This window comes from Oryctolagus cuniculus, chromosome 7, assembly GCF_051225735.1.
Source record: "Oryctolagus cuniculus isolate XC-2025 breed Fujian yellow rabbit chromosome 7, ASM5122573v1, whole genome shotgun sequence".
NCBI classification, from domain to species: Eukaryota; Metazoa; Chordata; class Mammalia; order Lagomorpha; family Leporidae; genus Oryctolagus; species Oryctolagus cuniculus.
This window is the reverse complement of record NC_142873.1, coordinates 44,083,214-44,098,273: the sequence shown is the minus strand read 5'-3', so window position 1 is coordinate 44,098,273 and position 15,060 is coordinate 44,083,214. Positions and strand designations below refer to the sequence as shown.

The window sequence follows — 15,060 nt, the reverse complement described above, 5'->3', positions numbered from 1 at the left end:
GTTCTTCAGATGTCATTTCTGGACACAGGCATCAACATCGCCTGAACATTTGTTACAGATGCAAATTCTTAGGCTCCTCCCTAGACCTACTGACTCCCAAAGGGAGGGGAGAGCCCCGCGGTGTTCAACAAGCTCTCCACCTGATCCTGGTGTGAGCTTCATCTTGAGAACTGGTAGAGGATCAGAAGAGAATTGTTTGAGGGGGGGTCAAACGCTCACCTTTATCACCAGGATGCATGGATACTGTGCTCTTTATCATTAGGCAAGTCGCCTTGTTTGGAGTTCTGTTTTTTGAGAAAGAATGGTCTAGCAGCTTGGCTCCTCCATTCATGTGTTTTGTGGTTTCAGGCATCCCTTCACCTTTCTGAGCCTGTTCTCTGTCAAACAGAGATGTGATCCACGGGGATTTTGTAGGATAAAATGAGGCCAGGTGTGGTTCAGCACGCCTCCAAACAATGGCAGGAACTTTGGACAGGGCCCAGCAGCACCACACGGTGCTGGCATCCAAGCCTACTGAATCAGCATCTGCATTTTAAAGGTCCCCAGATGACTGATGTAAACATTACAGTTGAAGATGCACTTAAACCAAAAGCAACCGAAATGGGAATAAGCTAGGCTGCTGTGAGTCTAAGAGATACAGACACTCCCTACTCACTGCCTCATTCGGATCCACAAAACCAAAGACTGGGCAGGGAAAGGAGGGTTTGAACTAAGCACCATCTGGACAAGTTTGCTTGGCTTCATCGTTTACACTGGAGGCAAACGGAGCTTTCACACACCAACAGGCCGCCTACTCCACAGGCACTACCGGTCATCATTCTCAACTCCGGCTACAAAAATCAAATCCCTTCTGGAGCCGGTACCAGTCCCCGAGTCCTCAGCCCAGACGTGGTCATGGTGCATGAAAACGGGGAACGTAGGCACATGAGAAACTGACTACAGAGTGAGCGGAGGTTAGCATCCGGCCTCCCTCTACTTCCAGCTCCAGATGGAAGCGCCCCGAAGGCCTTAGGGCACCTCCAATCGCAGCTCATCCGCTCCGCTGAGCCGGCCCAGGCCCCGCCCTCCCCGCCGACTGAGGCCCGGCCCCCGCGTTTCCGGGCGGCTGTGACTATTTGGTTGTCGCCAATAACAACCCAGCATTGCTCCCGCTCGCTGGCTAGCGCCTGAGAGCGACAGTCAACTACACCAATGGAACCTTGAGAGAAGTCTAAGGGACAGCCCAAGTGACCAATCGCCATGAAGTACCTGTGGGGAGGGCGGGATTTTGAGTACGGAAGCTGTCCCGGGACATGAGGAAAGGAAAGAGGAAAACACCGGTGAAGGGGTAAAGCAGGCAGGTGAGAGCCGAGAAGAACTCAGTTTGAAAATTGGTGGGCAAAGAGGGGATTCCGGGCTAGAAAGGGTGCAGACGGCTGCAGGAAAAGGCGGCTGGATTCTGGTAGGGGGTGGAAGGGGAGAACGCATTTAAAGGAGCCGAGGCTCAGGTTGAGGTAGACGTTTAAAGGGGCCGACCCCCTGAACAGAAGAGATATTTAAAGGTGCAGATGCCCAAGATAGAGCAGACACTTGAGGAGACGGGCTCGGCTGACCCGAGACGTTTAAAGTGGTAGGTCATTTTAAGTAGGACAGTTTAAGCAGACTGGAGCCAAGTTTAGAGGACCTTTAAGAGTATGGGTAGGGGCTTGCGAACACGTTTGTTAGACGGGTCTGGTTTGTCAGGGGTCTGGTTAGAGTAGACTGAGGGGCTTCCTCTAGGGAAGAACACGCTCTCCTGCTCTCTTCCCATTGTCCTTTCTGGTTCCTCCAGGTTCCCTCGACCCAGGACCCTGTTCCCAGGCTATGGCCCCCAGTGCCCCGTAGACCTGGCGGGCCTCCAGTGCTTGCGGCCCCTATCTGGGGGTCTGGGTGCCTACTGGAGGGCCCTGCAGAGGGGCAGAGAAGGCAGAACCATGGCATCTAGGGCTTCTGACCTTCCCCCGGGGCGCAGCGTGACGGCAGGCATCATCATTGTTGGAGATGAGATCCTCAAGGTTTGTCTGGGCTGGGACGTGGGGTGGGGGTGGGGGGTTGTCCTCAAGGGCCTGCTGCAGATCCCGTTGAGGGAGGCGAATCTGGGTGGGAGATTCTGTGCCGCAGCAGGATTCTGGACTGAGTCCAGCATACTGGAGGAACGGTGACCCTCATCCATTCAAAATTACTCTGTTGAAAAACTTGTAACAAAGCCCCTGCAATTTACCCAGCATTATGATAGAAGGCAGAGGGGCCACCCAGCAGTGACAGCAAGCCCAAGTAAGCAACAGAGGTGCAGGTGCATGGGCTGTGTTTTTTTTTTAAAAAGACTTTATTTATTTATTTGAGAGGTAGAGTTACAGACAGTGAGAGGGAGAGACAGAGAGAAAGATCTTCCTTCTGTTGGTTCGCTCCCCAAATGGCTGCAACAGCCGGAGCTGCGCTGATCCGAAGCCAGGAGCCAGGTGCTTCTTCCTGGTCTCCCATGCGGGTGCAGGGCCCAAGGACTTGGGCCATCCTCCACTGCCTTCCCGGGCCACAGCAGAGAGTTGGATTGGAAGAGAAGCAGCCAGGACTAGAACTGGCGCCCATATGGGATGCTGGCGCCACAGGTGGAGGATTAACCTGCTGCTCCATGGCATCGGCCCCAAGGCTGTATTTCTTTTTAAAGATTTGTTTGAAAGGCAGAGCAACAGAGAAATCTGCCATCCACTGACTAATACCCCAAATGGCTGTAACGGCTGGGGTTGGTCCTGGTTGAAGCCAGGAGCCTGGAACTCCATGGGTCTAGGAGACAAGAATGGCAGGGACCAAGCACTCGGCCATCTCCTGCTGCCTTCCCAGGCACATTAGCAGGGAGCGGGATCGGAAGCAGGGCAGCCAGGACTTGAACTATCACTCCAATAGGGGATGCTGATGTTGCAGGCAGTGGCCTAACCCCCTGCGCCACAGCGCTTGTCCCAGTGTTCTGTATTCTTACAAGTTATATCCAGGCTATTTGAAAATTGTTCACAGCACTCAGCAGAGTGGATAAATAAGCTAGAAGGAAGGTGCTGGAATGGTCAGGAAGTCTTACTACAGGACACAGTAGGCGTTAGATTCTATGTTATAAGAGTAATATCAGTGCCTATTTTTTCAGAGCTTACCAGGGGCTGGCAGGGTGCTTATTACATCACAAGCCTGGTTTTCCTAATTCTCACAATAACTCCATGCAATTGCTACTATTATTATGAATCTCAATTAGTGGGTTATTAAGCTGAGGCTCAGAGATGTTGAGAAGCTGGTCCAGTTACAGCCCTAGGAAGTGGAGGACATGGGATGCCGGCCTGATTTTCCCTTACTCTGAAACACAATTTTTTTTTTTTTTTTTTAAGATTTGTTTATGGGGCCGGCGCTGTGGTGTAGCAGATAAAGCTGCCACCTGCAGTGCCAGCATCCCATATGGACTCCAGTTCAAGTACTGACTGCTCTATTTCTGATCCAGCTCCACTATCGTCTGGGAAAGCAGTAGAAGATGGCCAAGTCCGTGGGCCCCTGCACTCACATGGGAGATCCAGATGAAGCTCCTGGCCCTGGCTTTGGATTGGCCTAGCTGCAGCCATTGCCACTATCTGGAGAGTGAACTAGCAGATAAAAGACTTTTCTCTCTCTCTCTCTCTGCCACTGCCTCTCAAATAAATAAATATATCTTTTTTTTTTTTTTTTTTTTTTTTTTTTTTTTTTTAATATGAGAGGTAGAGTTACAGAAAGGGAGAGGGAGAGACAGAGAGAAAGGTCTTCCATCTGCTGGTTCACTCCCCAAATGGCCATAATGGCTGATCCAAAGCCAGGAGCATCTCCCGGGCCTCCCACATGGATGCAGAAGCCCAAGCACATGGGCCATCTTCCTCTGCTTTCCCAGGCCATTAGCGGGGAGCTGGATTGGAAGCAGAGCAGCCGGAACTCAAACTGGCGCCCATACAGGATGCCGGCGCCTCAGGCAGCACCTCCTGTGCCACAGCACTGGCCCCTGGATCACAAGTTCTTAACCAGTCAATCCTCTGTGGGGAAGTAGAAGCAGATGGGGCTGGAAAAGAAGAGGGTGCGCGGCCTACACAGCCCCGGCTGCCTGCAGAGGAACGTGAACTTTCTCCTGTGCACAGCTGGAACCACAAATGGCTGCCGAGCCCCGAGCGCTGCAAGGACAGTGACACCTTAGGGAGGCTACTCAGCAGACATGGAGCAGAGCCCGTGCCTGGCCAGCAGGCTCTTGCCAGTGTCCGGGTGGAAGCTCCTGAGACCTGCCTGGTGGCAGCGAGGACAGGCCGGGAGACGTTTCCGAGGAGAGTTGGCAGGACGAAGGGCCTCAGCAGCCGTGGACAACAGCCAGGGGTACAGCGAGGCTGCGCCACGAGGGCTCGGAGCGAGGGCGCTGACACTGTCATGGGTCCCCCGAAGAACAGAGCACCCGTCATTAGGCAGGTGCAGCTGTCCCCTCCCTCTCTGCCCTTGGTCCCCAGAGCACTGACTGTCTCATCCTCCCCCTCCCCCCACCCCAGGGACACACTCAGGACACCAACACCTACTTTCTGTGCCGGACGCTGCGCTCCCTGGGGGTCCAGGTGTGCCGAGTCTCTGTCGTGCCTGACGAGGTCGCCACGATCGCCGCGGAGATCACCTCTTTCTCCAGCCGCTTCACGCACGTGCTCACCGCGGGCGGCATCGGCCCCACTCACGATGATGTGACCTTTGAGGCAGTGGCGCAGGCCTTTGGGGATCAGCTCAAGCCACACCCCGAGCTGGAGGCGGCCATCAAAGCCTTTGGAGGGGAGGGCTGGGAGAAGCTGTCGCTGGTGCCCTCCTCCGCCCGCCTGCATTACGGCACAGACCCTCGCACTGGCCGGCCCTTCCGCTTCCCGCTGGTCTCTGTCCGAAACGTCTACCTCTTCCCCGGCATTCCAGAGCTGCTGAGGCGCGTGCTGGAGGGGCTGAAGGAACTGTTCCAAAACACAGCTGTCCAATTCCACTCGCGGGAACTGTACGTGGCCGCCGCCGAGGCCTCTATCGCCCCCATCCTGGCGGAGGCCCAGGCCCACTTTGGGCATAGGCTCGGCCTGGGTTCCTACCCTGACTGGGGTAGCAACTACTACCAGGTGAAACTGACTCTAGATGCGGAGGAGGAAGGGCCCTTGGAGGAATGCCTGGCCTACCTGACTGCCCGCCTGCCCCAGGGGTCACTGGTCCCCTACCTGCCCAACGCGGTGGAGCAGGCCAGCGAAGCTGTGTACAAGCTCGCTGAAGCAGGTAGGGGGACCTCCTGCGGGGAGGGGCAGCATGCACCAGGCCCCTGGTGCCACTCCAGGTCTCGGTCCACCAGAGTTGCTCAGGCTTCCTGTGGGCACAGGACGGGGTAGAAGAGGGCTGTTGTTTTTCATTCATTCTTCCAGTAAGTGTTGGCCTGCGTGCCTGCTGTCACCGGCACCGTGCTAGGTGTTGGGGATGTAGCTCAGCGGGGCAAATGCAGGCCCTGCTTCCACACAGCGGTGGTTTCACAAGGCAGGCAGGCATTAAACAGGTGAGCGTGCACCAGACGTGAGAGGAGAAGGGGACTCCACAGCGGGGAGGCCACCTAGATCTAGGCCGGTGAGAGAGGCTTCTCTGGCAGGGCGGCCTAGGCGGTGAGGAGGACTTGGTCTGAGCAGGAGGTGGGTGAGAGCAAACAGCACGAAACAGGGCCCAGAAGGAAGTGTGGGGTTTAGGGGAATGGAAGGAAACCAAGACACACACCCCACGCAGGGGAAAGACCCTGAGACGGAGACAAGGTGAGGTGTGGCCAAGTAGTGAGCTAGGCAGACGAAAGCCTGAAGAGCTTGGGTCCTGGGAGAAGGGGGAAGGTAGCGCAGTGTGGCCCCACTGCCCTTTGACAGCCCTGGGTGTCCATCTGAGGCCCTCCCCCCCACCTGCCTGGCAGGGTCTTCTCTGGGGAAAAAGGTGGCCAGCGCCTTACAGACCATTGAGAGTGCCCTGGCCCGGTACAGCCTCACGCAGCTCTGTGTGGGCTTCAACGGGGGCAAGGACTGCACGGCCCTCCTGCACCTCTTCCACGCGGCTGTGCAGAGGTGAGCCCACCCGCTGGGGCGAGCCCCCGAGATCTGGAACCTACCTGGTCTGTCCTGGGAGGGAGGGAGAGAGGGCGGGAGGAGGCCACGGTGACCCAGCACTCCCACTGCCCCACGACACTTCCCGAGCACCTGCCGCATGCTGGGCCCATCCCCCACCACAGTCCTGTTGGGGAAGTGAAACAGGGGTGCGTGCTGAGACTTAAGAGGTGATGGATCAGAGTGGGCTTCCAGCGATAATGGGTGTGATGAAGAGGAGCCGAGGCGGGTATCTGCCCCAGGGCCCCAAGAGAACCACAAGCTCTCTGGAGAGCTGTTCCGTGTCCATGCTGGCAAGCCTGTGGATTCTTCCCCCCCACACCCCCCAGGAAGTTCCCTGACGTTCCAAAACCCCTCCAGATCCTGTACATCCGCAGCATCTCCCCGTTCCCTGAGCTGGAGCAGTTTCTGCAGGACACCATTAAGAGGTACTAGGGCCTGGAAGCTTGGGTTCCCAGGGAGGCTGGGCAGGGCCCGCTCCTGACACCCCACTTCTGGTCCTTCCTAAGGTATAACCTGCAGGTGTTGGAGGCTGAGGGCGACATGAAGCAGGCCCTGGGCGAGCTGCAGGCACAGCACCCCCAGCTGGAGGCCGTCCTGATGGGCACGCGCCGCACTGACCCCTACTCCTGTAGCCTCTGCCCTTTCAGTCCCACGGACCCAGGCTGGCCCTCGTTCATGCGCATCAACCCACTGCTGGTAATGGAAGAGCATGCGCCATTGCCCTGTCCGTCACGGCACCCTGGCTCCCCTGGTGCGAGGCAAAAACCTGGGGCTTGAATGAAGGGCCCCCATCACCTGAGGGAGGCAGAGCTGTTGGTTCATTCATCCGTTCGATCAATACTTCTTGAGCACTAATTCACTAGCAAGCATCTGTGAACAGAAAAGCAGCCTGGACCTGTGCTATCCAATGCGAGAGCCAGGGACCATTATTTCTGCTTAAATTTTAATTAACTGAAATGAAATTGCTAAAGGCCACTTTAAAAGGATGAATTTGGGCAGGCATTTGCATAACAGTTAACACGTGGCTTGGGAGGCCCACACCACGCATTGGAGTGGCCGGGTTCCCAGCACTGTCCCAGATTGCAGCTTCCTGCTGATTGCACTCTGGGAAGCAGCAGGTGATGGCTCAGGTACTTAGGTCCCTGCCACCCCAGGGAGACCTGGCCTGAGCACCTGGCTCTCAGCGTTAGCCTGGCCCAGCACTGGCTATTTCAGCCATTTGGAGAGTGAACCAGAAAAGGGGGGGTGTCCTCTCTCTCCCTCTCCCCGTGTGTGTCTCTCTGCCTTTCAAATAAATGAAAACAAACAAGTAAATAATGTAAAAAAAAAAAAAAAAAAGATAAATTTTATGGCATATGAATTAGAGCTCAATTTTTTTTAAGATTTATTTTTTTGGAAGAGATCTACCATCTGTTGGTTCATTCTCCAAATGGCCACAACAGGCAGGACTGGGCCAGGCCAAATAAGAGCTAGGAACATCACACTGGTCCCACTCAAGGGTGGCAGGGACCCAAGTGCTTGGGCCATCATCCGCTGCCTTCCCAGGTACATTAGCAGGGAGCTGGATCAGAAATGGAGCATCTGGGACTCAAACTGGTGCTTTAAAAAAAAAAAAAAAAGATTATTTATTATGAAAGGCAAAGTTACAGAGAGAGGCAGAGGTGGGGGGGGGGCCTTCCACCTGCTGGTTCACACCCCAAATGTCCACGATTGCTGGAACTAGGCCAATCTGAAGCCAGGAGCCTGGAGCGTCTTCCAGGTCTCCCACGTGGGTGCAGGGGCCCAAGGTCTTGGGCCATCCTCCGCTGCTTTTCCAGGCACATTAGCAGGGAGCTAGATAAGAAATGGAGCAGCTGGGACTGGAACCAGCACCCAGAGGAGATGCCAGCACCACAGGTAACGGTTTTATTCACTATGCCATAGTACTGGCCCCTCAGTGCCTTTTTTTTTTTAAAGATTTTTTTATTGGCCGGCGCCGTGGCTCAATAGGCTAATCCTCCGCCTGTAGCGCTGGCACCCCAGGTTCTAGTCCCGGTTGGGGCGCCGGATTCTGTCCCAGTTGCTCCTCTTCCAGTCCAGCTCTCGGCTGTGGCCTGAAGCACAGTGGAGGATGGCTCAAGTGCTTGGGCCCTGCACCCCATGGGAGACCAGGAAAAGCACCTGGCTCCTGGCTTTGGATCAGTGCGGTACACCGGCCACAGTGGCCATTTGGGGGGTGAACCAATGGAAAAGGAAGACCTTTCTCCATCTCCTGTCTAATTCTGCCTGTCAAAAAAAAAAAAAAAAGATTTTTTTATTTATTTATTTGACAGGTAGAGTTACAGACAGACAGAGACAGGTCTTCCTTCCATTGGTTCACCCCCCAATGGCCTCCATGGCCGGCACTGTGCCAATCTGAAGCCAGGAGCCAGGTGCTTCCTCCTGGTCTCCCATGTGGGTGCAGGGCCCAAGCACCTGGGCCATCCTCCACTGCCTTCCCGGGCCACAGCAGAGAGCTGGCCTGGAAGAGGAGCAACCGGGACTAGAACCTCATGTCCATATGGGATGCTGGCACCGCAGGAGAGGATTAACCAAGTGAGCCACGGTGCCGGGCCCCCTTCATTGCTCTTGATACAGGAGGCCCATGTTGCTGTGGCCTGTTTTAAATACAACTAAAACAAGTTCTGCAGTTGTACTGGCCATGTTCCAAGTGACTACCAGTTAGACAGCAGAGGCACAGAACACTTCCATCATCTCAAAAAGTGGCACTTCACAGTGCTGTCTTAGACACGCCCCCCTCCCTTCCCACAGTTGCCCTCCATTGAGGGTGGATTGAGAGTAGGGAGAGTGACAGCCACCTTTCCTCTCTGCTTAGCGGGAGCAGGAGACAGCAGTCAAGTAGCAAGCCTTCCCCTGAGGCCGGGGTGGCAGAAGAGCCTTGGGTGGACCCCCTTTCCCCAGCAGGGGGTGGGGGTGGGACAGGGGAGTACTGGTGACTCCTCTGTGACTCTGCTCTCCCAGGACTGGAGCTACAGAAACATCTGGGACTTTCTGCGTCAGCTGTTTGTCCCCTACTGCATCCTGTATGACCGAGGGTAAGGCTGTCAGGGGAAGAGCCTGGGTGTGGGCAGGACAGGAGAGTGGTGGGATAGAGAGAGCTACCAGGAGAGCCCACCCAGCACACACCTGCCCTCCGCGTTCCCCATCCCAGGTACACATCGCTGGGGAGTCAAGAGAACACAGTACGGAACCCGGCCCTGAAGTCCCTGAGCCCAGGGGGACAGCCCAGCTACCGCCCAGCCTACCTACTGGAGAATGAAGACGAGGAGCGGAACTCCCGCATGTGACTCTGACCTCCCGCGGGTGCCCAGAGGGGCAGGAGGAGGCGTCCTGGGGTGTGACCTGTCAATAAACGGTGCCTCTCACTGTGCCTGCTGCTCTCCTGGTCTGTTCCTGCTGCGGGGGAAGAAGAGGCCGGAGCAGGCCCCAGGCTGCCAGTTCCAGGCTGGCTGTGCTCTCTGAGGGGCCCAGCAGGAGGGCAGGACACGCTGGCAAGGGGCTCTGGCTGATGGTTCTCCATGTCAGCCTCAGCAGGAGCCCACCAGAGGGCGGGCGCAGGAGTGGTAGCAGCCACTGGGAAAGGGGCAACGAGGCAGGACACCACCCACGCTGAGCTGGCCTGGCTGCCCTTCGGCTAGCCCCACCCTGTCCCTGTCCACAGGGGCTGACTCAGCCCTCTCCCAGGCCCAGAACTTTCCCTTTGCTAGACCCTGGGGCCTTTGTCTCTGCAGTCATGAGGCCTGAGGGGGAGGGGACAATGGTGATAAAAGGCACCCAAGGCCGCTCCCACCCCCTTCCTCAGAACTGCTCCCACATGCAGCTCCGGACACAGCCCCTAGCCCAGGTCCTGCCCTTCTCCCTCGGAGGGGTCCTGCGAGATGCTGGGCTCCGGGTGCCTGTCATTAAGATGGGCACAGGGTGGCAGAGCCTGCTGCAGACCCTGAAGGAAGTCGCCTACATCCTCCTCTGCTGCTGGTGTGTCAAGGAACTGCTGGATTAACGGCAGCGGGCACCTGCCTGCCCTCCCCAGGGGCACCCGGGCTGGCATCATGCAGGTGGGCAGGGGAGGGCAGACGGACGAGAGGCACGGCTTGGCTTCTGTGGCGGAGCCTGCCTCTCAACTCACCATTCTCTCCCTCAGCACGCAGCTGACCTGCATGGAGACTGCCGGGGCCAGCTGTTCACCACCACCACGGCTGGGCCACAGGCGACAAGCGCAGAGTGAAGTGTGCATCCCACTCTGAGTTGTGCCATCTGCCAGACCTGCCTTGCCGCCGGTGGGCACGAGCTCGGCCTGCTGGCTCAGACCCCAGTAAGACTGCAGCAGGACCTGGCTCTCCTCCAGGCTTGGCACAGTGAGCCCGCCCGCCCACTCGGAAGACGGTACCATGCTCTCTTCACACCAGGGACTGGCTGCCCTTGCGATCTCTGAGAATCACTGGAGTAGATGTGTAATAAATGGGTGTTGAGACCCCAAGTTCTAAGCATATGAAGGGGACTCAGACAAAGTGACTGTTGGAAGGGCCTTGGGGGCCGGGGTGCAGACCCCGCAGGAAACAGAGGAAGAGACTGGAAGCCATGTTGCCTGACTCACTGGTGCATGGGTGTGGAGAGCAGAGGGCAGAAAGGCCAGGTTCCTCCCCACCTGTGGCGGGTAGGGAGGGTTCCAGCTTGGGCGGGGTCCTCTCTGAGGCCCTGGGTGTTAGGATGGGGAACCCAGAGGACCCAGCCCTTTCTCAAACCGGAGGCCTGGTCTAGGCTGGGAGGGTTGTAGGGGAAAGCACCGGGCTGGTGCAAGTCCCCAGCTCATGGAGGAAGTAGGGCCCCATGAGCTGCAAGAGAAAGCACCTGTGTGGCCACACAGGGCCCTGAGGCTTATCAGCACAGCTCTGCCCAGACACACAGACAGCCGACTCCTGACTTCCCTCCCTGAACGACTCACAGTGGCAGGCACACGCAGCCCGGACATGACGCTGCTCACGCTGACTCGCCCCCCACAGCCCCAGGGCTTGTTCAACGTTGCCCGATCACCAGCCAGCATGCCCTGGCCCTTTTGGGGCCCACTTAGCTGCCCCCACATGCCCACCTTATCTCACCTGGGGTCCTGGCCTGGGAATGGTATTGGGGCCCCCCACCTCCGTCCCTGGACTAGGTCTGCCTCAGCCCTCTTCCTGTTAACTCTTCTCTGGGCTTTTCTTTTTGTAAAGGTGATACCTACCTGGAGTAAAGACTTCCTCATAGTAAACAGGTCTCCTGCCCCTTCCCCTCCCCCGCCCCCCCTTTCCCCTGGGGGTAACCATGGTTACAGATTTCTCCGTGAGCATTCCAAAGATAGTGTATGGGGAGACTGCATCTTCATTCATTCTCTCAACAGACATTATTGAGTGTCTACTACATGCCTGTTTGGGTGCTATGGATACAGCAGTGAACAAAACACATCCCTGTGCTTGTGGAGCTCACATTCAGTGAATGTAGGTGGGTGAAGACAGATGAACCAGAAACATTCAAAAGAAGGGGGGGAAGGTGCAGGCACTGTGGCAAAGCGGGTAAAGCCGCTGCCTGCAGTGCCAGCATCGCATATGGGCGCCAGTTCCAGTCCCGGCTGCTCCATTTCCGATCCAGCTCTCTGCTATGGCCTGGGAAAGCAGTAGAAGATGGCCCAAGTCCTTGGGCCCCTGTACCCACGTGGGAGACCCAGAAGAAGCTCCTTGGCTCCTGGCTTCGGATCGTTCTAGCTCTAGCTATTGTGGCCATTTGTGGAGTAAACCAGTGGATGGAAGATCTCTCTATCTCTCTCTCTCTCTGCCTCTGCCTCTCTGTAGCTCTGCCTTTCAAATAAATAATTTTTTAAAAAAGCATATAGGTATTATGAAGTGATAGAGACTGCAGAATGGAGCTGGGGGGAAGGGCGGGGCAGGCTGTGGAGGGCCCAGGTAAGCACTTGAGCTTTGATGCCAAGAGAAATGCATGCGGGCAGGCTGCTGGGTGGGAACTGACTTTCCATGTACAAAGGCTCACCCTGGCTGCTGTGTTGAAAACAGGCATTGGAGGAGCAAGTGCCGGGTGTGAGAGACCTATTGGGAGGTAATGAGCATGAAACCGGCTGGACGTGTTGGTGGCTCTGACCCGGCTTACAGGAGCAGCAGCAGTGGTTAGAAGTGAGTGCATCCCGGGTCTCGCTCTGTAATTGGTTAACACACTCCACACACTGCTCTCTCCGCACCTGGCTTTCTTCCCCGTAATGTGCCTGGCAGAAGACACAGGGTCCCACACCGCCAGTCCATTTAGCAATTGCCTGTTCTATACAGCAGCTTGGTACTCTGTAGCACTTGGTTTATTTCTATTCCCGGTAGCTCAGTGGCCCTCTTTAGACATTGCCGAGGTGCAGGTTGGTCCATGTCCTTGCCTGGTTCCTTCAGAGGCCTTGTCTACTCTCTGCGGGCACAGCGAGGTCACGAAGCCCATCAGGGAGAAGTCGCAGGATTCACCTTCCCCTCTGACCCTGGGGCTTCTCCCTTGCAGCCTATACCCTGCTTGGCCAGGTCCAGCCCTTCCGTGACTCAGGCCTTGGCTTCCTGCCTTCCTGCCCTTTCTTATGTTCCACTCCCACCAAGCGGGGCAGTGCCTGGAGGTGGATCCTGGAGTCGGAGGTCTGGGCACCAGGGCCTTCACCGGGGGAGGGAGTGGCTGGCAAAGGCTTAGTGGACAGAATGGGGCTGTTCACTTGCAGTGTCGCCAAATAACCAGCCACAGCCAAGTCGCTCGGAGGAAAGCTTTATTTACTTGCGACAAATAAAGGAGACAGTGAGAAGGTCTGGTTCCCAAAAAGAAACTGCCTTCTCAAGAAGTAGTTGGCCAGGGCATTTATAGCAAAGGTTAGGGGCGTATCCAAGATGTAGCCAGCATCTGCTGCCTCCAGCAGGAACCTAAAGCAACAGACAGTCCTCATCCAGGGATGTTCAAAGACTCAGCCTGGCTTCTTGCAGCTTTAGTCCTTGTTTGTTGCAAGACCCTCCACCCTCTGAGGACAATGTTGCGAGATAAGCTTTCCTGCAACATTCTGTGAAACCCCACCCCCCACACCCTGCCCAGAGACCAGGAACTTAGAAACTGGCTCAGATTGTCTGCCCCTGTTCCAGTGTATCCTTTTTGCCTGAAACCTACCTCTCGGTGACACCAGCAAGTCAACAGTACCACAAGGTGTTTAGAAGATCCCTTATCTCGTCATCAGTGCCTGCTCTCCGGGAAGAACAGTTTTAGGTTGACATGGGCCCCTAAGAGTATCTCTCAGAAAGCTCAGCGCAAGTTCGGGAGCCTTCTTCACTTGGGTATGGTGAAGCCAACAGGTCACATCTTGTAATTTAAAAGAACGTGCTGGGGCCAGCATTGTGGCTTAGTGGGTAAAGCCACCATCTGCAATGCCAGCATCCCGTACAGGTACCAGCTTGTGTCCTGGCTGCTCCACTTCTGATCCAGTTCCCTGCTAATGTGCCTGGGAAAGCAGTAGAACAGAACCCAAATGCTTGGGCCTCTGCAGCCACATGGAAGACTGGGAAGTAGCCCCAGTTCCTGGCTTTGGCCTGGCCCAGCCCTGGCTGTTGTGGCCATCTGGGGAGTGAACCAGCAGATGGAAGACCTTTTTCACTCTGGACTCTGCTTTTCAAATAAACAAATAAATCTTTAGGGGAAAAAAAAAAAAAAAAAAAAAAAAAAAAAAAAAAAAAGACGTGTTTAGCAGAACCGAGTGCAGTGCTGTCCCGATGGGATTTAGCTGATCTTGAGGTAACCCAATTTCCAAGTCTTGATGTGAACCCAATCTCTTGGTTCCTATGGGAGGAGCTTTATCTCAACAGAGGAGGGTGGGTTCTTGTTTGCTCATCAGTTAAAAGCAGTCACCACCTGCCTGAGTTGTGTTATAGGTCTTCCTGTTCTCTTTTCCACATGTGGGCAGCTCCAGGGCCAGCCACACTGGGAAAGGGTCTCCCATAGGGCAACTCCAACGTGCTGAGGCTGGTTTTCTTTTGGGGGCTGCTCTAACGCAGGTTAAGGCACTGGGTAAGAGCTTCAGGCAATTTTCAGGAGCTTCCTGGCCAATTTTAGCTAAGGTTCTCTTTGCGGTTTGATTGTTTCTCTTGGTCTCCCCAGACAACCAGGGCCTCCAGGAGCCTGGCTTTTCTAACTCAGCCCTGAAGCCTGGGACACAATCCGTTGCCACCTTCTACCGTCCTGAGCAGAGCAGATCTCAGGATAATTTCTCTTAGTAGGGTTTTCATGACTTTTCAGTTCAGCAGAGGGAGGCTTCTATCCACCCAGTAAATGTGCTACAACCCTTAGGAAGCATTTAAATCCCCCTGAGCTGAAGATAGAACCATGAAGTTAACCTGCAAGGTAGCCCTGCCTCCATACCACTTTGGGTAGTGAAGGGCTTAGAAGGCCTGGTCTATAGAGCCTTTTATTTATTTATGTATTTATTTATTTATTTGAAAGACAAAATGACAGAGAAGCAGAAAAATTTTCCTTTTGCTGGCTCATTCCCCAGATGGCTGCAACGGCCAGGCCTGGGCCAGGCTAAAGCCAGGAATTCCATCCAGGTCTCCCAGGTGGATGGCAGGAGCCCAAGGACTTGGGCCATCTTCCACTGCCTTCCCAGGCGCATTAGCAGGGAGCTGGATTGGAAGTGGAGCAGTCAGACTGTACCACAATGCCAGCCCCTCAAACTGGCACTCTGATGTGGGATACCAGCATCACAGGCAATGGCATAACCTGCTGCACTACAATGCTGGCCCCTTAAAATAGTTATTAATTAATTTACTTGAAAGAGTGATGGAGAGAGAGAGAGAGACATAGCATCTTCCATCCACTGATTCAA

The 15,060-nt window shown here is 55.5% G+C and overlaps 2 protein-coding genes across 7 annotated transcripts; both read left to right on the top strand.

Annotated features, from left to right (window-relative positions):
* Nucleotides 1-1,137: 1,137 nt before the first annotated feature.
* On the top strand, nucleotides 1,138-9,561 carry FLAD1 (flavin adenine dinucleotide synthetase 1). Of its 6 annotated transcripts, none has more exons than XR_011390393.2 (9): nucleotides 1,138-1,340; nucleotides 1,811-2,033; nucleotides 4,551-5,295; nucleotides 5,963-6,110; nucleotides 6,510-6,577; nucleotides 6,659-6,848; nucleotides 7,970-8,048; nucleotides 9,153-9,226; nucleotides 9,343-9,561. XR_011390393.2 is itself a non-coding variant. In XM_008264363.5 (8 exons), exons 2-8 carry the CDS (start codon nucleotides 1,953-1,955, stop codon nucleotides 9,476-9,478), a joined length of 1,473 nt encoding a protein of 490 aa, XP_008262585.2. In that variant the 5' UTR covers nucleotides 1,143-1,340; nucleotides 1,811-1,952; the 3' UTR covers nucleotides 9,479-9,561. The 6 variants fall into 6 exon arrangements, 2 of the variants coding, with proteins under 2 accessions (XP_008262585.2, XP_051714590.3); XR_011390390.2 differs by lacking the exon at nucleotides 1,138-1,340 and adding an exon at nucleotides 1,409-1,609 and having other exon boundaries at nucleotides 6,479-6,577; XR_011390392.2 differs by lacking the exon at nucleotides 7,970-8,048.
* A 150-nt stretch (nucleotides 9,562-9,711) lies between these two features.
* LENEP (lens epithelial protein) lies at nucleotides 9,712-12,049 on the top strand. Its single transcript, XM_017345848.4, has 2 exons — nucleotides 9,712-10,246; nucleotides 10,333-12,049. The coding sequence occupies exon 1, from the start codon at nucleotides 9,925-9,927 to the stop codon at nucleotides 10,189-10,191; it is 267 nt and encodes an 88-aa protein (XP_017201337.1). The 5' UTR covers nucleotides 9,712-9,924; the 3' UTR covers nucleotides 10,192-10,246; nucleotides 10,333-12,049.
* The last annotated feature ends 3,011 nt before the right edge of the window (nucleotides 12,050-15,060 follow it).

What these genes read in the sequence shown, in the direction of transcription:
- FLAD1 (XM_051858630.3), top strand. Translation starts at nt 1,548, where the DNA reads ATGCCCAAGATAGAGCAGACACTTGAGGAGACGGGCTCGGCTGACCCG. An exon ending in TTGGAGATGAGATCCTCAAG is followed by an intron (nt 2,034 to 4,550) that starts GTTTGTCTGGGC and finishes CCCCCACCCCAG; the next exon opens with GGACACACTCAGGACACCAA. An exon ending in TGCATCCTGTATGACCGAGG is followed by an intron (nt 9,227 to 9,342) that starts GTAAGGCTGTCA and finishes TCCCCATCCCAG; the next exon opens with GTACACATCGCTGGGGAGTC.
- LENEP (XM_017345848.4), top strand. Translation starts at nt 9,925, where the DNA reads ATGAGGCCTGAGGGGGAGGGGACAATGGTGATAAAAGGCACCCAAGGC.